General features: G+C 34.6%; 1 protein-coding gene across 16 annotated transcripts in view; it reads left to right on the forward strand.

Moving 5' to 3' along the window:
* Positions 1-27,551, forward strand: part of LOC144440474 (uncharacterized) — a 79,308-nt gene that overhangs the window by 1,716 nt on the left and 50,041 nt on the right. For all 16 annotated transcript variants that reach the window (XM_078129845.1, XM_078129848.1, XM_078129844.1 and 13 more), the window contains exon 2: positions 15,562-15,632. In XM_078129845.1, the coding sequence (XP_077985971.1) occupies positions 15,562-15,632 (71 nt within the window). The remainder of the gene's footprint in view (positions 1-15,561; positions 15,633-27,551) is intronic.

Genomic DNA, 27,551 nt, shown 5'->3' on the forward strand with positions numbered 1-27,551 from the left:
TCTGCTAAAATCCTAACCGTGGACTCGTAATTATACTGTCAGTATAACTACTCCAAGTCCGAACTGACATTTTGAATTTTCGCCCCATTCCCCCAAAAATCTAAAATATCAGTTTCTGAGTTGAATGAGTTAGGATGTTTAAAGGGCAAGGTAGTTTATTCCCACTGTATCACAGGTTCTCAGAAATTATGACTTGAATACATAGTAATTATTACCCAGTAGTTTTCTTCATTCACCTTGGGACTAATATGAGTGAAATACTTGTATAAGTACGAGTCTAAGACGAATAGTTTACAAAAACATTTTTCCTCAGCTGAACGAAAGGAAAAAATATTTGAGCATTATAATTGTACATTCGCATGTTTAACTGATAAAAAAGTAAATGACTGATTCTGACTGTTTGATTCATATTACATGTATATCACTACCGAACTGCCCTTTAATGATTTCTGTAACTCTATATAACTAGACCCTAGTATATATAGATTGGAATGCCAGGTTTTAATGACGCTTTCTATAACTCTATGTAATTACATCCTGAATATACCGGTAGGGTATCAGGCTTTATTGACTTGGTTTCTATAACTCTATGTAATTACGCCTTAAATATACCGGTAGGGTATCAGGCTTTATTGACTTGGTTTCTATAACTCTATGTAATTACGCCTTAAATATACCGGTAGGGTATCAGGCTTTAATGACAGGGTTTCTATAACTCTATGTAATTACACCCTATATAGTGTACCAGGCTTTAATGACTTGGTTTCTATAACTCTATGTAATTACACCCTATATATAGTGTACCACTGCCAGGCTTTTATTTAACCCTTCATAAGAACATGGGATTGAAACCCTGGCCTTTAATGATTGCAAAATAAATTTAGTAAATGTCACTGAGGTAAGATCGTATGTTGCAGTTCTGAAGGCAAATTAAACATGTCTTATTAATTAAGAATAGACATAATTTGTAAAAAAAAATGCATCGTTTTATTAATGTTATAACTCACTGCAGTAAGACATGTCAAGGGTTAGTATACAGTAACAAGACTTTGCTGTTGATGAGAGCCCTCTAGTGGTCAATGAATAGAATAAAAACAAAAGACAAGTGAAAGATATCAATCTAAATTTGATCCTGAATGCATTTTGAAAATATGTATCTTGCATGCTAGCTCAAGGAGCTCTCTACACCGTGAGAGCTTCTTGAGATAATGTGTAACCCTAAAGACCTGGGCTGAATACATATATACATGTATATGTAAACATATAGCATTAGTTACCAAATACAAATACATCATGTAAAAGTATGAATTTGGCCATACCATGGCGGGAAAAAAATAATTGTGTGTTTCCGATAACATAGCCTCAGAAATTAGGGTAGGGCTATTAAAGGTACATGTAGGTCGAGATTTTCTTTTATCTTTCCCTTTTTAATTGTTTTTTTGGAAAAATACTGCTTCCCAAAAATGTCGGTTTGAATATCCCTTGATGAAATATGTACAGACATGACTGGGGAAAGAAAACAGACATACATGAAAGTCAAGAAGACAAAGAATTTCTTATCTTATTGTTTTAAATGTTTTGAAAAATATTTAGGGTTGGTAGCTTAAACTAGGGTTGGTTGGGTTACCAGAAACACAAAATTTTTTGTACATGTATGTCTAATTCAGGGCTCGAAATTAACAGTAGTCCCATGTCCACAGACTACCATTCTTATCCTGGGGCTACCATAATTTGTAGCTGGTAGCCCACTCAGAGTCAGAGTACCACTGATTATGCGATGTTTTAAAGAAATAAAAGTATTTTTGATAATGAATACATTGCCAATACTGCCCAGGAACTCTGTTTTGAATATGGGACTACAGGTCAAAATCCTTGGACTACCAATTTCTGAAACCAGTAGCCCACTGGGATTCGAGTCCTGTAATTGAATAATGATCTTTCACAGTCACATTTTAGCCTAGCATCCCTAAAGACTGTAACCTATTACAGACACGATCTTGACATTTCTAAAATCTCATAAAAAATCTCCTTAAAATTGTGGATGATCTGATAAGTAATGGGTTTGCAGCAGGAAGACAGGTGTCTCTGTGATACAAACCACTCACATTTCTAGTAATAATACAAAGAGGAGCAAAGTGTGGGTAGAAGAAAAGTGGTGATATAAGAAGAGATGAGATGCCATAATGTCATTTGTATTCCCATAGGCTCACTTTATACAACCCATAACACCAAAGTAAAACATTTTCTGTGTGTACCACCAATGGTTTGTAACATCCATATCAAGTATAAAAGTATACTGTTTCATTTGCTATTAATACAACCCATAACACCAGAGTAAAGCATTTTCTGTATGTACTGGTACCACAATAGTATAGCATCCATATCAAGTGTACAGGTATACTGTTTCATTTGCTAATTGACCACATTAGAAAGGTCACATGCTAGCCTTGTAAATAAACCAATTGAAACAGTATACTTTTACACTTGATGTGAATGCTATAAATGAGTGTAGCACATAGAGAAAGTGCTTTACTTCAATGTTGCTAATTGTAATATGAATGCTATAAACGAGTGTACTGTAGCACGTAGATATGTACATGTAGAGAAGTGCTTTACTTCAGTGTTACTAGTTGTAATATAAATGCTATAAAGAGTGTACTGTAGCACATTGAGAAAGTGCTTTACTTCAGTGTTACTAGTTGTAATTTGTTGTGAAGTCAGACTTTAACATTTTAAAGTTTTAGATTAGCACCAGTCCTTTGTCTCACACTCTTCAAATGTTTTGAATTTGTTATTAATTTCAAATTTTGCAAAGGAAAATGTGGTCAACATTTCAAAAACATTTTCACAGTTACTAGCACCCAGTACATGGATGCATCCTCCCAAGGACTTAGTGTTCACCTGACTGTTCGTAATCACTCACTCAGGTTGCCATTTCACTCCAAAGAACACACTAGTGTTAAAAATTTGTACATTTGAATAAAGAATGGCAAAAGCCCAGACACTTGTCAATGAGGAAGTCGAAGTAATGTATACATCAGGCTAGTACTGGACCAGCAAATTGTAATTAATAATTTAATGCTTGAATTGAACTATGTAGGACACAGTCACTAGACAAGCCCACATAGTGTTAATACATGAATTAGACTTGCACCAGACTAGCAAATTGGATTTAGCAATTACATGTAAGCCCCAACCCCCCACCCCCCCCCAAAAAAAAAAAAGACAAAAAAGAAAGAAAGAAGAATTATATCTGGTCAAGACAGTTTGTCTAAAATAGTGTGACGACACTTCAACAATAACATTGACAAAATATGAACGTTACAAGACTTGCCTTGAAGGCTTCAAATTTCTCTAATAACCGAGGACCAGATGGAAGGTGATTCTACAGTTTTGGTGCATATACAGTAAAAGCCCTATCACTATATCATTTGGAAGGATTTTTTCCATGAACCTTAATAGAAAAAAGGCTTCAATCTCACTCCAACATTCTCTCTCTATCGTGTTGTGTACTGGTTGATTAATAGTAATTACATCAGACAAGTACATGTACATGTAGATTGGTGCTGAACACCCCCCCCCCCCCCCAATAATACCAGAATTCAACTAGAACTCCAGACAACCCTGCATGCATGCACCAGGTGTACTATGAGGCTTGCAAAAGAATACATGTAATTTTTGTAAACTAATTGTTTAGCTGTCACTACCTTTGTGGATTGTACGATAGCAAATGAAAAAGTGTACTTTTACACTTGACATTGATGTTATAAATGATTGTGGTACAAACAGAAAATGCTAAATACATTGGTGTTATATGGATTGTACATGTACAATGTATGTAGTATGTGTGACTGGCCATGGCTGTCACTTCTATTCTGTGTTTGGTGATAAGTAATTCCCCAATTTTTAAAATTAATCTAAATATTTTATGAAGCAATTTACCAGAGTGTCAATACTCCCATTGTTAGAAATCATTCAGTGTTACATTGTACACCATACTGTAATATAGTCACGAATACATGTGCAGTTTTGAGGACAGTCATTATACTACATGTTGTCATGCCAACACCTATTCAAATTTTAATTTTAATTATAAGACCTTGCAAACTGTGGTATCAGTAGAAATTTGGAATTTGGTCTTGGAATTTGTAAAATTTACAAATGTACAATGTGTAGAAGGGAAAGTTTTATCAAGCTACATGTATGATATAGCTGGCCATTTTTTTATTTAACATCATATATTTTGTATACTTTCATCAATAGTGTGAGTTTTGACATTTTAGTTTTTTAGTCTTACATGAAGAAGGGTAACTCCTGAAATATCAGCAATTTTAAACTTTGTTTGACCAAGAACATTCTATCTTAACAAGTTTTAATATCTTCCATTACCAGTGTGCTTTCTAATGATAGCCAAATTTTGTTGTTGTGGGTCAAAATGATAAAAACTAGCATTTCTTGTGGGTCAGCACATAGTAAGAGATAGGGGAACACTAAATTTTGGTGTGTCACTAGGAATTGTGGGTGTCACTGGCACGTCAAATTGGCTTAGAGGGGACACTGTCCATTACTATATTCGATAATATATAAAGCCTACCTGTAACACATTAATTATCAGTGATTGGGAAGTCTCAAAACACCAATGTGACAATGGCCCCATTCCAGCAAAAATGAATGGGCCATTTTCAATTTCAATGGGCCATTCAGAAATTCTAATGGGCTCAAGTTAGCATTCATGATCCAACAATAAAGTGAAATAGTTAAAATGAAGTAACCATCAATTCTACATTTTTATTGACAAAATATGAGCTCACACATAGGGAGGTTTCAAATGTGAAAGATGCATCTTTCAATCACAGGTCATTACATAACAGTTAATAACTATTATAACAAAATCCAAACAATGATGAGCACAGGGATATACGAGTCTCTATTTAACAGAGGTTTTTATTAGCCTCTTTTTGTCATGAAATTTCCTTAAGGATTCCTCAAAGTTGTGGTCTTTGAGACCTTTACCCTCAAGTCAAACTCGTAATAGTCTCTCACAATGTAGTGGTGAGAGCCTATTTCTGATAGGGTCTATAGGGGTACGAAAGTAAAAGTGTTCTTATGTAGTCACATGAAAATTAAATACATAAATAAGTAAAGTAATATTTCTGCTTGTTATTGTTTGTACAGTAGGGAAGCATGTTCAAGTCGTGAACCGTAAAGTCCGTACCGTATTAAGCCATGCAACCGTTGTAAGCCTGACACGGAAAAGTGGACATCGCGACGGTAGTTTTCTGTGGTAGCGATTTGAGTTGTTACCTACAAGATTAGTAATTGTGTTGATAAATTTATGCTTTAAGTATTTATTCTAAAACATCGGTGATCATAATCACTGATTGTAACATTCATTCAAGGAGTTGACGTCTTTTCTCATGCATGACGAATGCAGTGACGGTCAGGCAAGGTCATCAAAGGGCATACTAATTTGAATATCTTGAATCGTATTGGTTTGATCTGTTTCACTATACCCGGGGAATGGTCACGCGTGTATCGTGTATTCAAATAGTAAAACATGGACATGAAACAGTATAAGTATTCAGATTTGCTTTCCAAAAGACGAAGTGTGGGGGCATCATTTCAAACAGCTGACGTGAGTTGGGTTTACAATGTACTTCTGTACTTCGCCTCTACCGAATCGGCACTCCATTACTGAAGTGTTTAAATTTCACTGTTAGCCACAATGCGCCTTTGTGGGCGCCAAGAAGTCGATTTCAATGTGCCAATTTTCAATTAAATGCGACTATGGCACGGGGCGCGTTGACTTCCCAATCACTGAATTATGTATTTATTCCTCAATTATCTTCGTTCAACCAAGCAAAATACGACCTACATTGTACAAATGTACAATATAAGAGGCCTTAATTGTGTGTCAAGTACGAGTAGTGAAAAAAAAGCAAGCTGTCAGTCAAGTGCTACTTGACAAGAAATTGATCAGTGTCAGTAACACATCAAATATTGGCTTAGCGGTACTTCAGGTAACGGCTCATTCAAAAGTCATCCATTATTTTGAGAAAGCTGTCCCAGATCTATCATTTTTAAATTTCAACATTTAGTTCAATGTCATGGTCTCCTGCATTGTACATGTAGTACATTAATTCTTAAACTTGTTGTGTTGTACATGATTAATGATTTGACATTGTGTCTCAGTTCTTGCTACTGACATTGTAGTGACTGGTTATTAAAAAATTAATATATCTATTTAAAGTTTATCATCATGATGTTAGATATTTTAAATGATATACTTATTCTATTTGGAGTGTCAATATCAATTATAGATAACATATTGCACAATCATAGATGTTTATCAGCCATAAACTTTAGTTTTAACATAAAATTGGAGGAAAAGAAATTGTTGTTGTGGGGCAAAATGATAAAAACTGACATTTCTGTGGGTCACCATATATATATATATATATAGAGAGAGAGAGAGAGAGAGAGAGAGAGAGAGAGAGAGAGAGAGAGAGAGAGAGAGAGAGAGAGAGAGAGAGAGAGAGAGAGAGAGAGAGAGAGAGAGAGAGAGGGAGAGAGAGAGAGAGAGAGGGGGAGGGAGGGAGGGAGGGAGGGGGAGAGAGAGAGAGGGGGGGAGAGAGAGAAGAGAGAGAGAGAGAGAGAGAGAGAGAGAGAGAGAGAGAGAGAGAGAGAGAGAGAGAGAGAGAGAGAGAGAGAGAGTGTATAGTTTCTAGACTAGTGTTATTGTAAAAAGGTGCAGCGGATTTTACAGGAACGTGCTTAATTGTGGTTTTATTGAAGAAGAAAATATCTGAGATTTACTTGTTTTTATATCCATATACCATTATATAGCTTTTATGATCTTTGTAAAATTGCATGCAGTAATGAGGGCAAGGTCTTCTGACAAACAATACATCTTTTGGCTAAAAATAAGTTTATCATTTCAATTTACAAAATGTAGTTATTTACCATGAAGTAAAAAGTAAAGAAAATCCTTTAAGCTGTGATGTAAGTGATAATGTACTTTGTTTTTCCTACTTTACATTGTGTGCTTAGGACATTTCATAGCATTTTTGCTTTCGATAATAAGTGGCCTGTCATCTCTAAAATCTTAAACTACATGCATGTTCATGTATTTCTTGTATATAGTTAATCCATAGACATTAGGACCCATACACTGTCTGTATAATAATATCCTGTATGGTAGTAAGTGGGTAAAATCTATATGAGCGACTGAGGGACATACATGTGGACTACATTAGTTGTAAGACAGATATTTCCATTTCTCCTTTCCCGTTAGCTATATTGATAATGATATACATTTATCTTGACTTATAAAAAATTTATAATTTGTAATATTTTTGGGAATAAATTATTATAATTATATTATATTTTTATATATTTTTTTATCTACATTTGATTCATTTTAATTAACAAAATACTTGTTTGATCACTCGATATAATAATGTTTTCAGTAAGCCTGTCGCAATTAGTATTACTGGTGTGATGTTTGTGTTCTCCTTTCACATTTGAACAATTTCAATCAACATAAAAATTTAGCTGTTAAAAAATAAAATGTATGCATAATTTAACAGCAATAATGCACCACCCACACACTCAACAAATGTCTGGTTAACATGATATTACTTTTTTTGAAATCATTAATACCCAGCAGACGTACATCTTAGATATAGAAATGTCTACAGAGATAACAGAAATAAGGTCAACAGTTTTCTGTGATCCCTTAACTGCACTCCGAGAAGACAAATGCAGACTAAATTTTGACTGAAAATTTTTGTAAGTTTGGTCATTTTCATAACTTTTAAACCAAGATTTTGATATAAATGAAGCCAAATTCATTGTCTTTCTAACTTCAGTCTAAAATTGAGACAGGATGAGTTAAAAATTTCTGAAAAACTAAAATTTGAGTTTCAACATTTTTAAAGATACTTTTACCGAAATTCCAACATGAATGAATCAAGACACATTATTTCTTGAAGTTAAATCTAAAATTGATACAAAATGAGTGAAATATTAGTAAAAAGTCAAAAAAAGTTGCAGGTTGCATGTACAAATGTACATAGCACATGATGTAGCAACCGATTGTTGGTAAAGGTGCATTATGTATGCTGCCTCCCCTATTGTAGAAATGAATTGTTCTGTGTAATTAAACTAGGGTCTTCTTTGAAGCTAGCTAAGTATGCCACCTGACCATTCATTAGTTGACTGTCAGCCTGTATGTGAATATCAAAGTTGAAATATTCCATTTATACACTACCAAACATACAGGTATGTCAATTTTATTCATTTTTTAACGTCAGACTGTTTTTTAGTTTTGCCGTACAAGTATGTATAGCTACAAATGTAGCTAGAGCAAACTATTTTCGCTTGCCTTTTTGATTCCATTCAAATTGACTTTCTCCACATATTTAGTTTGGATGTCAACGTGGTATCGAATCATCTCTGCATGATCTTGAGATTCGATAAAGGATAGTTCTAGATTATCACACATTGTAATTTTGACTTCAATTAAAAATGACTTTCCCCCCGCACAGTACAGTGTAGTTTAGAAACCGTGGTTATGGTTCTATTTGCTGACTGTTATTCTTTGCTGAGTTAGAAAATGTACCACTGGTTCAGTTTGATCAGAGCCGTCTTAAAACAAAAACCTTTTCTCATGATCGTCATATTTGTGGAAGTGCTCCATATACATGTACATGTATGTGGAATGGGTGCCTTAATTGAAAGACACCTTTCCCATGACAACCAGTTTTTAATGGTGTACCGTGTACATGTAAATGAGATGTACTGTATCATGTGTATACACACAGTGACAGTGTGCATCTTGGTTCGAATTTATATTTAACTTCTCTGCTTGGTAGTGAGTACTGTCTTGTTTATATTGTACAGTCGATTCTCGTTGGTCTATCACCATATAAATTTGGTAGTCTAGATACAATGTTTAGTAGTGAATGTATCCTGGACTACTGTTAATTTTATAATAAAATTTATAAATGTGCTATACATGTATATTATAATATTAATATATCAAATGACTTAATGTGCAGGTGCATGCATGATGTACAAATGTAGATTCACATGTATGTATGTATGTATGTATGTATGTATGTACGTACGTACGTATGTATGTATATATGTATGTATGTGTATATGTATGTATGTATGTATGTATGTGTATATATATGTATGTATGTATACATGTATGTATGTATGTGTGTATGTATGTATGTATGTATGTATGTATGTATGTATTTTACTCCATTAGCATAAAAACTGACAATTCAGCCACCACAGTTTGAATTTAATCAAGTGATCATTCCACACAGAATGATAAATTACACTTACACTAACAGGATAAAAAGCTGTGTATTCAAATGAAAAAAGGAGAAAAAAAAGTGTAGTCAAAGAAAATTTTGCTTTTGAAATCAATATAAAGCTTTTATAATGAACATGAATAACATGATCAATAGTCAATAAATTCACTTCTCTAGAGAATGTACATTGTATTGAAGTAGTTCCCCAATTATAGCATATTAATTCTTGACGTACTAAGGTATTAAAAGAATTACAAAGCAGACTTAACTAGCTTTATACCCTTGGGGTTCAAAATGGAGGATGCCGTCTGCGATTAACAGATAGGGCCATTCCATAAATTCAGTTCTGCAAGGGGTGGCTACGGTGAATAAGTGGTCTTTGAATGAAGTTACTAAAAAGTAATTTAAAAACAAGTTTGAAAATTCATTGATTAATTGATTTAAAAGTGTGCCAAACTCTTAGTAAATATGTATTTTCTGAGCATACACCCATGTACATGTAATACATGTATGGTATAATACTAATCGCACTTCAAAAGGCACGCATTTTAGTTTATGTTGAATAAAAGATGTTAAAACAGTGCAAGCCACCAAACTTTAAGAATCTCTCGTCTGAGGCTCTAACTGACAATTTCAGATGTTACAGGTCTTTAATTAAACCTCTTGTGAAAATATTAAAGTGAGATCAAAGTAAAATTAATGTAACTAAATTTCAACGATCCACATGCGGTACAAAGTACGTATATTTCATTATTTGTAATTACAGTTGAAATTACATGTGCATGTAGCAAACTACCATCCTCGTAAACCTCAGCCTCTTGTACGGCACCATCCAAAACGCGCCATTATTTCGCAGTGTCGCGGAAGAAATAACAGCTCTGGTTTGCGAGAATGGCAAACTGTATGTATATGTACATGTAATACAGACTTTGACGTGCATGTAGCTAGCAATAGTCCATGGTAAATAACCTACTATGAACACATTGCGTTTTGACTACAGATTTACGAGATGGTTGTTTGTTGGACCAATGGGAATAATAGAAAATTGCATCTATTTAAACAGTTCACTTCACTAGATGTGACTTCCAAAATATAGAAGTTAAAATTCAAGCCCTGTAAATATACAAAATATATATACCAGTACATGTAGTGTACAAATATTTTTTTAGAATTGTTAGATTTGTAAGTTTTACGACATCGACATCACAATCCAATTTCAAAGGGTATTTATTAGGCGTCATTTATTTCCAAATATTTTCTTCATTCAGCGAAGGGAAACATGAGCAACCTAGGGGGCTTTCTTACTATGAGTCCAAACTGTACTGTAAATTGTATTCTGCACTCTCAGGGTTAAGCATGACTTATCAAGCATTGCTAAGACATTTTACTTTATGACTATCGGCATAGCGACACGTACATTGCATGCTGTATATAATTTTCCGAAAAGCATTAAATTCTTTTTCATCTCCTAATCAAAAGCACTTTACACTCTTACAAATGAGAATAATCAGCAAGTTAGGCTGTCTTTTTAAGTAGCACAAGCAAAAATAACCAAAACTGTCAAAACTGAATGAAATACAAACTATGATATTGAATTATAAAACAAACAAACATCATTGATGTCTTTGAGCCAACGTAAATATCAAATCGTTTTTCTAGTGGTTGCCATTTGGAACCTGTAGTTCGATCAATATTCACAGTGTAAGACATCCCATATACGTAATTATGTGTATTTACGACTTTCATCAAAAAACTCTGGCTTCAAATCAAAAAACGTTATTTTTTATTCGTCCACTGGGAGGAAGCGAGATCAGGTGATTTTAGATAATGGAAAATGAGAACATGAAAAGCATATCACCATGATGAGAATACAGAAATATGTCAACTGAAAATTGTCACCTTAAGGATGGACATGTACTATAAACTACCTGACACTTGCATGGAATATTTTGACAGGCCTCTCTTTGTGTATATGCGAGTCATAACAATAATTATGGCTTCTAGATATTTCTACAATGATTAAATTATATATTCATTAATTTTATTTCCTAATGTTGAACAAGAACCCTTTCAAAGTTGACACACAAAAAATAAATGCCACTAAATGTAAATGTGATGTGAAAGGTAGATTTTCATTCAATTTCCAAATAACGCACATTATTCTATTTTAAGTTGTAAATGTAGATTTTGACAGATCGCATTTTGCATCATGAAAATTAATTCGTAAAAATGCTGGTCAAATGACATAATTTATAGCCAAGCGTTTTATAAATTTTCATGTGGCTTGCTCGCTTGTGAAATGATGGTGAGACCAAGAATGGAATTCTTCAACATTGAAAATTAATGTACATCTGTATGCATGCTTAGGAGCAAGATCAATAGATAGTTCAATGTAGGATAAAAAACTAAATTCTTTTACTTTGGGGTGGGGGGGGGGGGGGGTGAGCCATTTTAGTTCTCATCCTACAAAATCGATTTTACTCTTTTTATTGATGTTCTGTACCCCTAAATACAAATGTCAAATTAAGAAAAAAGAAGAATTTTAATTCTAATTGGTACTTTTTTTCAGTTTACTGTAAACTCAACTTCCAGTCTTTAAAGTACAAAAAAATGTAAGTCACGTGAGAATCTGAAAACATCATCACATTATAATATCAACGCTCCAAGAGCATTAAACTAAGTGCTGTTGGTGGTAAGAACGGAATGTCATGCTCCAAGAGCATTAAACTAAGTGCTGTTGGTGGTAAGAACGGAATGTCATGCTAAAGAAACCCATTTGACGATACAGTGGAGAGAGCTTTTGGAAAGAACGATCACACATACATGTGGAGTTACACTACATGTACATGTATACTACTAGTACTACGAGACTAGGCTCATAAGAAAACCCAGAGAAGTTGTACCATTTTGTTCCACAATTCTTTGGCTTTCATTGCAAGACACAATAGAACCAAGACAGCCATACATTTTCTCTCATTATTTTGTACATGTGCAGAGAGTGATAATCTCCACAGCCTGAGCTAAAACGTGATAAAACGCTCATAGATTACACTTTCCACATGGTATTTGATCTGTGTTCGGTCTCAGGTGGTTGGTAACATCTAGGCGTCCCATGTGGTCTCCACTCTGTCCCATCACCATTCATCAACTTAGCCAATATTGACACTGATTAGGGTAACCGGTTGTCATGGTTATCGGGTAGTTGTTGACAAAAATCCACTTTAAAATGCTAGTAATTTATTCATGTCGTTTTAACATATCAATAATCCCTCTAGGGAGACCCAGCAATTGTGATTCAATACAAAACGATTATTACTTTTACCAACATTTTTGTGGCAAACCGTGACGTTGTAGCGCCAATCATAATGATTTCTAAATTGTTGCAAATGTATCGAGAGACTTTATTGACACTAAATATACTAACAGCCACTTTCATCGGCAATTTAACTGTGAATTCGTTTTGACTGGATATAACTCGTAATGTACAACATCAGTGTTCATAGTCACTTATGTGCATGGCTCATTAAAATATACTTTCTGTGACCCATGCATCGTGTATATTGGGTGATGATTTATTGCCAGCCACATCTATGAGTAGTAGATCAATTGCAACTATTAGGTGACAACGCTACTTTCACAGACTAGAGACCAGAGACAGCACGATGCAATTGCCATATATTTTTCCATCGGTGTAATGGAGCATGTCATATCAGGTGATACATAGTATTGGGGTATATAATATGATACATAGTCAATAGTAATAATTATATGTTATTCCCCAAAATTTTTCTTCATTCAGCCAAGGAAAATATGAGTGACCTAAGTGGCCTTGTCACTACAAGTCGCTAGATGAGTAGTGACAAACCCTCAGGTCACAAGTATTTTCCGGCACATAAATATGGCCAACAATTTTTTAATTTTACTTATCTTTTTAAGGCAATATATGTATATATATATAATTTATGGAATTATTTTTTAAAAATCTAGTACATTTTGTAATATGTACGTAGTACAGTGTATGTTTCCCATGGCATTTAAAACATTTTGATAAGTGTTCTTGTTATGCTCATAGGGTGTTAAGTAGGTACGTTTCAAACCATTAGAAATTCCTAGAGGCAGTTACCATTTTTTCTCTCTCAATTATAGTGAAAATGTGTAATAGGTTGCCGACAATATCATTCATATTAGTTGGCATTTACAACCCCAGGCACTTGACTAGATTGACTTACATGAATATATTTATATAATGAAAGGAAGACTACATGGATTGTATAACCATAGAGTACACTCACAGAATATAAAATAAGTTGTACTACTTGTAATTTACAAAAGTACATTTACAAAAGGTATTCCGTGATGTTTCTAGTTTTGGTTACCCTACTTTTCACCACTGGAGGCTCTGCCTACGAGACCACCCCAAACTAGAGTCTGGGGAAACCATGTTCCAACTACATGTATGATGGAAGCCACACAGTTCATTTCTTCCATCATGTTCCAACTACCCCGCGATGGAAGCCACACAGTTCATTTCTTCCATCATGTTCCAACTATCCCCCGATGGAAGCCACGCAGTTCATTTCTTCCATCATGTTCCAACTACCCCTCGATGGAAGCCACACAGTTCATTTCTTTTATCATGTTCCAACTACACCGCGATGGAAGCCACACAATTCATTTCTTCCATCATGTTCCAACTACCCTTCCGATGGAAGCCACACAGTTCATTTCTTCCATCATGTTCCAACTACCCCGCGATGGAAGCCACACAGTTCATTTCTTCCATCATGTTCCAACTACCCCGCGATGGAAGCCCCACAGTTCATTTCTTCCATCATGTTCCAACTACCCCGCGATGGAAGCCACACAGTTCATTTCTTCCATCATGCTCCAACTACCCCCCGATGGAAGCTACACAGTTCATTTCTTCCATCACGTTCCAACTACCCCGCGATGGAAGCCACACAGTTCATTTCTTCCATCATGTTCCAACTACCCCGCGATGGAAGCCACACAGTTCATTTCTTCCATCATGCTCCAACTACCCCCCCGATGGAAGCTACACAGTTCATTTCTTCCATCACGTTCCAACTACCCCGCGATGGAAGCCACACAGTTCATTTCTTCCATCATGTTCCAACTACCCCGCGATGGAAGCCACACAGTTCATTTCTTCCAAGCATAAAAATACGAGGTCTGTTTGTTGTAATTTATAACTATCAATCACTTGAGAAGTGATAATCTGTAGCAAAGGTACATGCATGTACACAAATTGTTCAGCCTGCAATATTGAATGTGAAGTACTCCCCATGATGCACTGCTCCAGAGGCTACATCGTGCACACAGGGTAGTTGGAATATCGTTTCCAGACTCTCGTCTGGGTGGTCTCGTAGGCAGAGCCCCAGCAGCAAGAGGCTGGGGAACCAAGAATATGATGTTCCTCGTTTGAGGAACATTTTAATCAATGCCTCAATATTGCATACTACTAAGTTACATGTACTGCATGGTGATTACATTTTTTGTACTTGCACTGTAGTATGTATGCCAGTGTGGTATTGAATCATCTCTAACCTTGCTGTAAGAGAGATCTTGAGATTCAATGAAGGATAGTACTTACAATTTACATGTACTTGTAGTGTGACGCGTTATAACACTTTGTACATTTTTTGTAATTCCAATGTATGTATTCATATCTGACAGATTATAGTTGTAACATAAGCAAATATATGAGATTTGAGAGTGCCATATCCAGACAAATTAAATAACATTCCTACTCATACAAATTACACTAAACATTAAGAATCACTTTAAAGTTCTAAATATACAATCAAAAAGTACATCTACCGGTACTGTATGTAACATGCAGTAATTTGAGTAAAGTATACCTATGATAATGTCCACATAATAATATGTACTTGTTAGATAATGAAATTACTGCAGCTGAGGTTATGAGAGCCTAATTTCGATTAAACAAATAACAACACACTGTTTTGGCTGCTAACACTAAAATGGCAGCATCTCTCCACTCTTAACTAGTAAATGTGCCTCCTCCCCTCCCACAGGCCCCTCCCCAATTAACCTCTACCCCATCATGCAGTGCAGTGGCTAGACTGTACCTTGTTCATTTAGTAGCTACATATATGTGTACATTGTTCATTGTAGTGTATCACATGTATACATGTACAAGTACATTGTGATGATTTGCTGATTTTCATTTATTTTTTGTATTTTACAGAGGAAGGTCTTGATCCAGCTGAGTTTGGAGCTAAGCTGCAAGACAGATATTACAACAACAGAGCATTCCAAGTAAGTTCATTAGAATTACACACATGTTATCATGCACTTAAAAAGTCAACACTTGCTATCAAGTACATCAACAGACACACACACTCACTGTTTTCATAAGAAACTGCTAGACAGCAATTATGGAATTCTCTTTGGTATGTTAATTTGTTCTGTACTGCATTAACTGTTTGGTTTGTCAATTCTAACTGCTCTGATGCTGCCGTGTAAACACTGGATAAAGAAAGAATCTATTGATGGAATTGTCTGTTTTCACTCTAATTACTTAAGAGCCTGTTTGTAGGAATCATTTGCATCAAATGTCCATGCTTTCTCTACGAATTAGTAAGATTGAAAATAAATATTATTAAAGGGGCACAAGCTGAGTTTATGTTTTTAGGGTGGTTTTTTTTCTTCTACACATTAAAAGGTAGTCCTCAGTGTACCCTCTAATGATAGGCAAATTATGTTGTTGTGGTCAATATGATAAAACCTGGCATTTCTTGTGAGTCACCACATAGGGATAGGAGATCACCAAATTTTGGTGCGTCACTAGAAATTGCGTTTGTCAGTGGTGCGTCAAATAGGCTTAGAGGGCACACTGGTATTCGTAATACATGTACATGTATTCTACTAAGTTATGGATGTGTACTTAACCACTACGTCACTGAAGTGAAACCTGTTATTACTAATAAAATGATCTGATGATGTAATTTATTACACATTATATTTTTTAAATATACATGAACTCCCTAGTACATGCAATCATCTTTCTAAGAATGCCAGAACACAAATTGTAATGTCATTAATATTATATGTAAATTTACGTTTTTGTTTTTTTTTAACTTGAATTAACTTTTTAAGTTGTAGGTCATGTACATGTACATGTGTATTTTCAGGAATTCAAAGCGAAAAGCTTACATTTGTTTTAACTCAGCTTGTATCAGTCATTTTAAGAAAAGGTATATATTAACAAACACACCAACAAAGCACTGACTGATAAATTAATACTCATAATTTTCAATGGACATGTTGCTCCTTTTGTTCATTGCCATTTTGTCTTTTAGGAGAAATTCTCCAACATGATATAATATTAAATTACTAAAATCTAGTTCGTTATTATTGTTAAATTTGTATTACACATATGTATATCTATAACATATTTATAAAAGAATGTAAACACACAAACATCAAACAGCCATTAAAACATGTACCTTAGGGCATAGATAGTTTGTTATGTATTATTACACAATATTAACTGAATATACTTAATGTACATGCTGCATCAAACTTCTGGTTTTAATTGGCTTTGTACAAGACGATACATGTATTTAAAGGAAACTGTTCCCAACTTGCTTTGCTAAATTAATTACAAACGATAAATATGACAATGAATAGATGCTGAGTTCATAGTTACTAATGAAAATCCCTACTCGCAGAGTCCCAAAAAAATTTCTTGAAAAAAATCCAAAAATGCGAAATACCCCCCCCCCCCCCCCACACACACACATTAGGCTACAGTGTGGGTACAATTGCTTAGCATAGTTATTTTTTCCCACAACCTCTCTGTCTACATGTAAGTACAGAGTACTCTTTGATGGAGGTTTTCATTTCCTTTGCACGTCATCTATTTCCTGATTTAGACATTTGTAGACTTTGAGGTGTAATTGCTTGAAACAGTGACAATCAGTAAGCATGTCTTGTAGTTCTGCACCTGTTTTGTACCATCACATAGAGGAAATTAATTAGATCCTGTTGTGAGGGTATTTTTAATAGAAATACTCCCATTCCAGTTTATAAAGTGTATGTTTAATGGAACTAAAGAACCACTTGTACATGTATATATACAGGTACAAAATATACATGTACACCAATGTTTTTGTTAAAATGGCCTTATGGATGAAGATTGGGAATGGGTATTTATTTTGTATTTTTAATTTATAAGACAATTTTATCATGGTGTCCTTCTTGAAAAAATCAATGTGAAACAACATATATGCAAAGTCCTTGTTTGTAACTCAATAAATGGCAAAAAGACTGGTTAAAATATGTAAAATATTTGTTATTGTACATACAATAACCAACTTTTTACACATTTTTAGCTTTTTGCAATGTATTTAGTTACAAAAACAGACTTGCTCTATGCTGTTTCAGATTGATTTTTCAAGTAGGATGCCATGATGATAAACTAAAAATCCAAAATAAATACCCAATCCTCATCCATGTGGCCACTTTAAAGGCAATAGCCAATACATACTTGTGTGGAAGTAAAATCTATGTAATCAAGTTCCCTGGTCATCTTAGGGAAAGAATCCAATTCAAGATGTCGGTTTTCCTCCGGGTCTCTGCAGAAACCAAAACCCGCATGCGGGTGCCTTTGTGTTTCTGTTGATTATTCATGACATGCAGACATGCGGGTGTTGAGGCGAAAGGTGTACCTGATTACAATAAATTACAACATAACGGTACCGCGGGTACGTACAGACACCCGCATGAACGTCACCACATGAGTATCAGGTCAAATTTTGACTCTAAAAAATAAATGTAGTGGAGGCATACATATAGTGAGGTGATTGTCAAATAAAGGAAAATATAAAACCTATCGGACATTTGTGTGTTAGCGTAATACAAACATGAACATTCATGGATCAGAATCGTAACTTCGTGTATACGTACGTGTAACATTAACAGTTGCATAGCGTACCCGGCCGTCTGACTCGTAGTTCCACTCTGTCATTGCCGACATTTCTTTCGCTTTTGTTGTTATTTTATGTAAACCTTTCTTTACAGGTATTAGTCTGGGATATTAGGATTTTTGACACATATGTTACGAGAAGTTCATGCAACACATACTTGTATAAGTTGTAAGAGGGTGGTGCTGTTCACAAATTAGTTGCATGGACATGATGAAGATACATGATAACAGCCATTCACGATGTTTTCACATTGACAAATCATCTCGTTATGAAAGAGAAATATAGTTGATCTTTTGTGGCAGGACTAGCATACCTTCGACGATCACATAGCTTCGTCATGTCGAATATTGCGTCAAGTCATGTACTACTAAGTTTAATCACGACGGTATAAGGCCTTTTCGAAAGCGATGATGCGCGATGGTGAACGTCATGAACATTCATTGTTTGAAAGGTTAGAGGGCGCAAGTTCATCATCCTCGTTCACAATTATATTTTTCTGAAAATCAAAACTGCTATATTTGAGTGATTGTCACATTTTTTTCTAAGAAATTCTTATCAAAAACGGTACAAATTTCAATAAAAATTATTTTTAGTAAATTTACCTGCTATATTTTCAATTCTCTTCATTTGTAAAAATTATGTTACGTGACGCCATGTGATGCGTTGACAAGCGAGCTACAAGGCAGGCTTCACACATTCATAACTTTTCGCTATAACACGTTTATATAGTATACGCTGCAGAGGTTTATGTTGACAGTGACGTGCCGTAAAAAACGTATAACAAACCATGGCTATCGAGTGCAAAAAGAGACATAAATTGCTAAAGATCAATAAATTCTTCACTGCACTGGGATTCTGGAGCAACATGAACAGGGTAAATCCTCGTATACATGTACAACTCTCTGTCTCTGTCTCTGTCTCTCTCTGTCTCTCTCTCTCTCTCTCTCTCTCTCTCTCTCTCTCTCTCTCTCTCGATTGATACGCTACGGGGTATTTCTGTGGGTTTTTTTCTTTTCAAAAAAATCTACACTTCGACATAGTTACTCACTCTCAGGCAAAGTCGCACAACTTTATGATTATCCCGATCGGGGTAAATATGGATGGTAAATTGTTTTTTTTTAAAGCAATACACAAATAATTACGTGAATAATAAATAAGTATGATCGGGTCGGCGATGATTTACGCAATCTTACTATCATGGCTCTAACAATGTCGTATTGTACACAAATAATTACGGCCTATACGTGAATAATAAATAAGTACGATCGGGTCGGCGATGATTTACGCAATCTTACTATGTAGCAATGTCATATTGTACACAAATAATTACGTGAATAATAAATAAGTACGATCGGGTCGGCGACGATTTACGCAATCTTACTATGTAGCAATGTCATATTGTACACAAATAATTACGTGAATAATAAATAAGTACGATCGGGTCAGCGATAATTTACGCAATCTTACTATGTAGCAATGTCATATTGATAATTAACACTTTCATTATGGAGAAGTCTGTGAGATACGATTGAACTTTTGTCGGCGAGTACATGAACTGTGTGCATATGATCGGGCTGACGATGACTTTACGCAGTGTCGTGAACGATAGTATGTACTAGTTGCCGGGATAGCAAATATGGTACGATGTTTTGCACACTTCTTTCCTGTTTTAATGATATGTTTATATATCTGACAAAGAATGTCATGCTGGCCAGTCTGGTGTAGCAATTACTTATTTGCATAGCAATAGAACGTTAAACAATAGGCACGAAAACCCGCGGTTGGGCTGATGAGGTGTGCTCATTACAGGCTCATTATCACCTGAGTGAGGGTAATCGCGGGTGTTTTCAGACACCCGAATGTATCTGCAGAAACCCGGAGGGAAACCGACATCTTGAATTGGATTCTTTCCCTTACTGGGCTCCCCATCAAATGTGTACATGAACATTGTACAATACTGGTCAGGAATTCCTGTCCAATTTGTTAACATATACTGTACAATGTATATTTGTACTGTATAATGTAAATCTGTTATAGCTGTAAGTGTAGAACAGTTACTGTGTCCATGTACATGTGTAGACATGCATGTACATTTTGTACATTTGTACGTACAAGAATGTTTATAATAAAATCTACCTAGATTCCCAGGTAATTTGAACTGGACTCCCATCAAATTACAATATACAACAGCTCTTGAATCTCTTTTGTATAAATTGTATCAGCCCTCATATTAACAAGGCCCCTTAGGTCACTTGTATTTTCCTAGTCTGGATGACCAGCCTGTGGTCAAATGCCCTCAATCAGCACACATTCCTCTGCTCCCTCCTGCTGTGTTCATATAAACATGATTATGTTGATGGGTCCCCACGTCATATAATTTAAAGGACTGTCAGTGGAGTCCTGGTTGGACATTGGACATAGTCAAAACAACTGTACCAAACGAATATTTAATGAGCAATGACCACAGCCCTTTATTACTAGTGACATGCTCTGTTCGAGCTTTGCTCACTATGGGGTTGAACCATAATTAACACCTTTCGTCAGGGTCTTGACTATACTGTGAGTGAAGGTATAAATCGTAACGATACTGTATAGGAACTAGACTAGTATTTTTCTTGCCTTAAGGCAGAAAAATGTAGGGAATTATGTCTAAAATATATTTTAAAAGTACATGTGTACATTCCGAGGTAAGACTGTAAAGTGATTTACAATGTTTACAGAATATAGAACAGACTGGTTGTAGGAATACCACTGGGGCCTCATTATATTGGATGGACTAGATGAACTAGCAAAACATTAATGTTAGTCATAAATTGAAGAATTTATAATAATGACTTCTAGGTCAATTCATTCATTGTATTTTTTGTAATTCTCTAGGGTCTTGTCTGACATTTAAAATAACCAAAATGTATTATCAAGTTATTTTTGTTCTGATGAACGAGTACGAGTACATGATACACATGTATTATAAATTGCTTACATAAAACTTGTTTTTACTACAATTTTGGAACCATGGCAACAAAGTGGGAAACAATCTAGGAACAGTTGCGTAAATTTTAGGACCTTATACATGCATGTAATTGTTTATTTTGTGCATCACAATTTTTTGTTCGGGGGACCCTGATGAAATACGAGGGGAAGTCAGGTAGATTGACGTACATTTGTATGTCATGTAATCAGAATCACCCAGCTCAGTGAGAAGCCCCTGGTACATGCAAACTTACAAATGCAGGCGGATATTCAATCATTTTTTGTACTTGTTTACAGCAGACAAATAACTGTAAAAAAAAGTTATCAATTTATTTTTTTTCCATTTTGAAAGTAGTGACTACCATCATTTAATAATCTCAACAATTTTATGTGACTTCTGAACAAACTAAATTGTAACAGCATCGCTTGTGGCTATTTTTTGTAGACAGCAATCACAATACTAGTATTTGACCTACAAAAGCCGCAGTGAATGCAAGTTGTTGTGTAAATGTACACACCTTTATATTCTCAACCTCTAAAAAAAAAGCATGTCAGCTTAAAAGCATGGTGTATAATGTACTGCAGTTATCATTCACATCTCCACAAGGACCAACTGATCACATTTCATCACTGAAACTGTCACTCCGATTACACTAATCAGTGATCTTCATTCATCCTGTAACCTTGTGTAGAATTAATTAGCAATCCTCGTCAATTGCAATTAAAAGATTAGAATTTCTTGATTGGTTTTTAAGTAGTCTTTAATAGCATATAAAATTAAAGGTCAAGTTCAACTTGGAAACAAATCCAGGTTGAATTATTGTGAATACAATGCTAAGTGTATTATGCAGTATTATCCCTAAATGATGTAAATAAGTAAAAAAACCGATATTGTAAATTTCACCGATCATCACTTTTCTTGAAAATAAAAATGGCGAACCCCAAAGTTTCTTTAATTCAAAAGTATGACATTTTTTTTAAGTGATCATCACTTACTTGAAAACTAAATGGTGAACCCTATTTTTTTCTTTTAATTTCAAAAGTTTAAAAAATGAGGAAGTTTTCAAGCTTCATATGTCAGAGTGAGTTTGGTTGATTTTTAAAAACTTTAATTTTCAGGGAAATTGATCCCCAACCAACATTCTTGTACATTTGTACCTTAATTAATCAATGTAACTAATCACAGTAGCTATATGTGTATGTATGTATGTATGTATGTATGTATGTATGTATGTATGTATGTATGTATGTATGTATGTATGTATGTATGTATCTACATGTATGTACATGTATGTGTATGTATATATATATATATTATATGTATGTATGTACATGTATGTATGTATGTATGTATGTATGTACATGTATGTATGTATGTATGTACATGTATGTGTATGTATATATATATATATTATATGTATGTATGTATGTACATGTATGTATGTATGTACATGTATGTATGTATGTATGTATGTATGTATGTATGTGTGTATTGTGGCAAATTGCCTTTTATTGAAGTATGTACCACCTTTAATGTGAAAAGACTGTATTAGAAGATGTTCATTTACATGTGTATAAAAAGTGAAATGGATACTTTAAAACCATACAGTCATGTCGTCTACGTTAGTTGTTATTCTATTCCTCTCCAATGACATATTTATAATACAGGTTCTAATACAGTAGAAAGTACCGCTATTAAAGTTTATAGTGCAAAGCAAAGATTGAGTTTCAACAACTACCAATTTTGTGTTGTACATCATCATGTACACGTATGTCATATAAATGTACATGTGTGATTTTCATACATGTAGAAACGTATATGTAGGCCCAGCAGTACTAGACTTGAATTTTTGCTTTATAATCATTCCCAATGTATATTGCACCTCAGAAATAAATAGCTTACAATTGATTGAAACAGTACTGCCAAGTGCAGACTGACAGATTTTTTTTAAATTTTGATTATTATTTATTTGCCAGAGGTCGAAAAAACAACAACCAAATTTACATATCAAGTAAGGAAAATGAAATAATCAAGTAAACACATCGGCAATGAGAAAAAAATATTCATCATTGTAAACAAAATTTAAGAAAAGGCCATCCATGTACAGATATTTCCATGCTACAATGTACACATTTGAAACTACATGTAGCTTGAGTACATGTATACATTATACTGTAATGTAAATCACACCCTGCAAAAACATTTGACCCTATCAGATTACAGATAATACTACATGTACATACTAGTAGGCATCAAATAGGCGGTCATGTGACTAGAAATCACATGACCGCCTATCTGATGCCTACTACTAAAAAGTAAAATGCAGATAAGGCAATGCTAACCACATCCCTGCTAGTGCTTCTGCAACATTCCACCAATCATAATACAGATAACAGTAGGTATCAGATAGGTGATCATGTGACTAAACAAAAGTGCTGCTACAATTAACATTTGACCAATGGGATTACAGATAACTGTAGGTGCCAGGAATTTAGTCATGTGACTACAAATAGAATGCAGCCAATGCCAGGATTCAGTCTGTAGTTGTTTGGATAACTAATATGGATCAGCTATCTTGACACACAGACTAATGCAGTTAAACACACACAAACATCTGTCAATGACTATGTAAACCTACTAACATCAAGACAGGGAAAGAAAGTGCAACTGTAAAAACAATTGGAAAAATTTTACTCACAAGGAGGTTATAATCTGAAACCTTGACTTACATGTACCGGTAGTTCAGGTAGGCCATATCTATCACAAAATGTATTCATATTTATATCATGGTATATATATCATGTATCCATGTACGGGTAGCATACAAAATGCCAGTTTCATGATTTAATTTTTTGAGGGGAGAGGGATTTTTTCTTCTTCAAATTTTATATGGATGCAAAATGACTTGTAAATTAAATAGTACAGTACATTTAGAGGTTACATTGTATTCCCCAATATCTGTCTTCGTTCAGCCTAGGAAAATATGAGTGACCTAAGGGGCCTTTGTCAGTATACAAGTCACTAGATGAGTCGTGACAACACTTAGGACACAAAGTATTTTCAAGTATTTTTCCAAGTATTTTTCCAGCTGAATGAAGAAAAATATTAGGGAATAACATAATTATACCAGCGCTAGTAATATCAAAGTAAAATTGGGAAAACTAATGACAATATTGAAAGTTTTGACTCATATTTTGAACATATCAGAACCAGTGACTTAGACATGTGTTGTCATGACATATAGAACGACCAGAGTATATATTCAATATTTTTTGTTCAACTTTACATGTGCATGGTATAAATAGTAATAACCAACTGGCAACACTAAAGTTTATTGTTTCAATTGTTGTTCTAGTAGTTAGATATATGTACGTACGTACGTACGTACGTACGTACGTATGTGTGCGTTGCCTGAAATACTGAAACTATTATGTGTAGTAAGGGAAACTTATACAGGTCAGATTTTAGAAATAGCATAAATGAAAGCTTTGACTAGAGTGCCTTGTAAAACGTTGTCATTTAAAAATGGAATTCCATTTACGTGTATTATACAAAGCATTCCAGTTGTACATGTGTGGATAGCAGATTCCAAATTTATTTTCTGACTGTACAAATAGCATGCATATATATGTACAATGTACATTATTACTACTCAAAAGTGAGTCAACAGATCAAAAAATCAAATTTCTCAATTTCAAACTTGCATTAATAAGATCATATAGTATTCACCAATAGTTTCCTCATTCAGCTGTAAAACACTTGTCACATAATAATTTTGTAACCTGTGAATCAAGGCTCCCTAGGCCACTGAAAGTTTCCATAGCTGAACAAAGAAAAATATTGGGATTCAAAAGAGATGTTCATTTAAAACACAAAAATGTTTCCATGATTCTCCTTTTTTCTTATTTTTTTTTGATTTACAATTAAAAAAGTAATTTGTGATGAGTACTGTATCTTTATTAACTTGTAACTTTACTATTATGATACTTGCATATATGACAGGTGTAGAGAGTTTAATTTTGATAATTACTAAAAAATCATTTTTTTGTAACAGCATACAGTCATGTATTTGTTGTCATAAATTTTTGACTATACAATTTATAATCTAAAAGGTGTCTATTCATGTGTAACCCTTTAAACCAGAAAACTAATCAATCTCAAAATGAAGACAGGAAGGTCAAATTCCAATTGTGCATGTATGTCAGAATAATCTACTGTGTGTACATTTCAAATATTCAACTTTGAAATTGATTATATGAGCTTTAAAGTCTTCTAGTCTTGACCTTGACCTTGACCTTGACCTATGTACTTGATCTGCGTACAAGATTTTAAAGAAAAAAATGCTTTAAAAATGAAGACAAGAGAGAGAGAGAGAGAGAGAGAGAGAAAGAGAGAGAGAGTGAGAGAGAGTTGAGAGAGAGAGAGAGAGTGAGAGAGAGAGAGAGAGTGAGAGAGAGAGAGAGAGAGAGTGAGAAAGAGAGAGAGAGAGTGAGAGAGAGAGAGAGTGAGAGAGAGAGAGAGAAAGAGAGAGTGAGAGAGAGAGTGAGAGAGAGAGTGAGAGAGAGAGAGAGAGAGAGAGAGAGAGAGAGAGAGAGAGAGATGGTATACATGTACACTGTAATTTTAATTCTTAATGTGAGTTTTACATTGAACATAAAAAATAGATAATTTGACATGATAATGTCAGGAGACGATGTTTGATGTGGAATCCCTAGTGTATGATTACTATGACAGTGATAAGACAGTAGATTTATGACATATGATATTAATAGGTAAGGTTAATGCAATGATATACATCTTAATGCCATTTAGATACAAAATCAATACTTTAAGCCGCAACTGTATGACTTGTACCAACCTGAAATTCAGTCATGATTTGCACTCATTTTTCCCCACTATGCCTGACAGTTTGCTATTAGTATTAACAGAAGCATATGTTATACAATGTGAATGCATTTTGCGCTTTCACAGAACTCCCTGGGTCATGGCATATGAGTGCCAGTGTGGCTTACTCTGTTACTTTGCTTAATTACTTGCACGCTTAACATGAGCAAAAATACCCATTTTAACGAGTGTCACAGTGTCACTGAGTAGGGTTTACTGGAATCCATTTGTGCACGCGCATTTTTTGGATTTTGCTCTCACTTTTCCCCTACCACACCTGGCATTTCGCTATAATGGTCATGTAGTCACACCCAAAATTAGGTTATGATTTCCCGCAGCAATGTTGGATATGGTAATCATGTTTACATCACATAGCACAATACAAGTAACCTACAGTGTACATGTACATGTATGATAGCCAAATTTTGTTGTTGTTAGTCAAAATGAGCAATGCATATGTAGTAAGAGATAGGGAATACCAAATGTTGGTGCGTGACTAGAAATTGTGTGTTTCAGTGGCGTGTCAAATTGCAAGTTAGGGAGCACATTAAAGACAAGAACTTGACTTGCGCATGGTAGAAGTATAAATTGTAAAGACCTGAGTGTATATATCACCCATACATTTATACATGTACTCTATAAGTGTGTCTTGCTTGAGTAGAATTGATTATAGACTGAAGTGTCTAACTTGTCATTGATAATTTGTACCAATATCCATTGTTGTGTTAAGACAGATAAAGTATAAATCTCAGTGGGGAATAATTATTAAAATTTGTGTAAGTCAGACTGTCATCACATGATTGATGTGAGACAGCTCCTGACTAGAAGTACAGTATAACTTACCCAAAGCTCAGAAGTACATTGTAAGTGTTATCATCTTTTGATATACTAAACTACATGTACAATGTAGTTCTTGGCTTATCAGTGTTCTCAATTATTAATTGATAATAATACTTTTAAGTTTAATAGAATAGTTCTAGGCAAAATCTTATGCCATATGATACACATGTAAGTGGAAATCTTATCGTATCATAAAAAATGCAAGATATTGTGGATTTTATCGTGATTTATAAAATATGTACATGTAGTTTTGTGGTCAAGGGCAGTTAAATCCACAGAAATTCAGTATTTTATTGGACTCTGTGATCAAAATTTATTCTCGATCATGCAGTTGCATATTTAATACGTACCTGTACAATGTACATGACACTCACCAGGGCTTGCGTGACATTGTATCTTCAAACTGTTATTGGAAAGATTTAGAATCATGAAAGCAGACCACACCACTCCAGGAAATGAGATATAAACTTATGGGTCTTGGAGAATCATTTCATGATTTTACATCACCACATGTACATGTATGTTTGAACAATTACTTCAGATTTCAGAGAA

Source organism: Glandiceps talaboti, chromosome 9 (genome assembly GCF_964340395.1).
Source record: "Glandiceps talaboti chromosome 9, keGlaTala1.1, whole genome shotgun sequence".
Taxonomy (NCBI): Eukaryota; Metazoa; Hemichordata; class Enteropneusta; family Spengelidae; genus Glandiceps; species Glandiceps talaboti.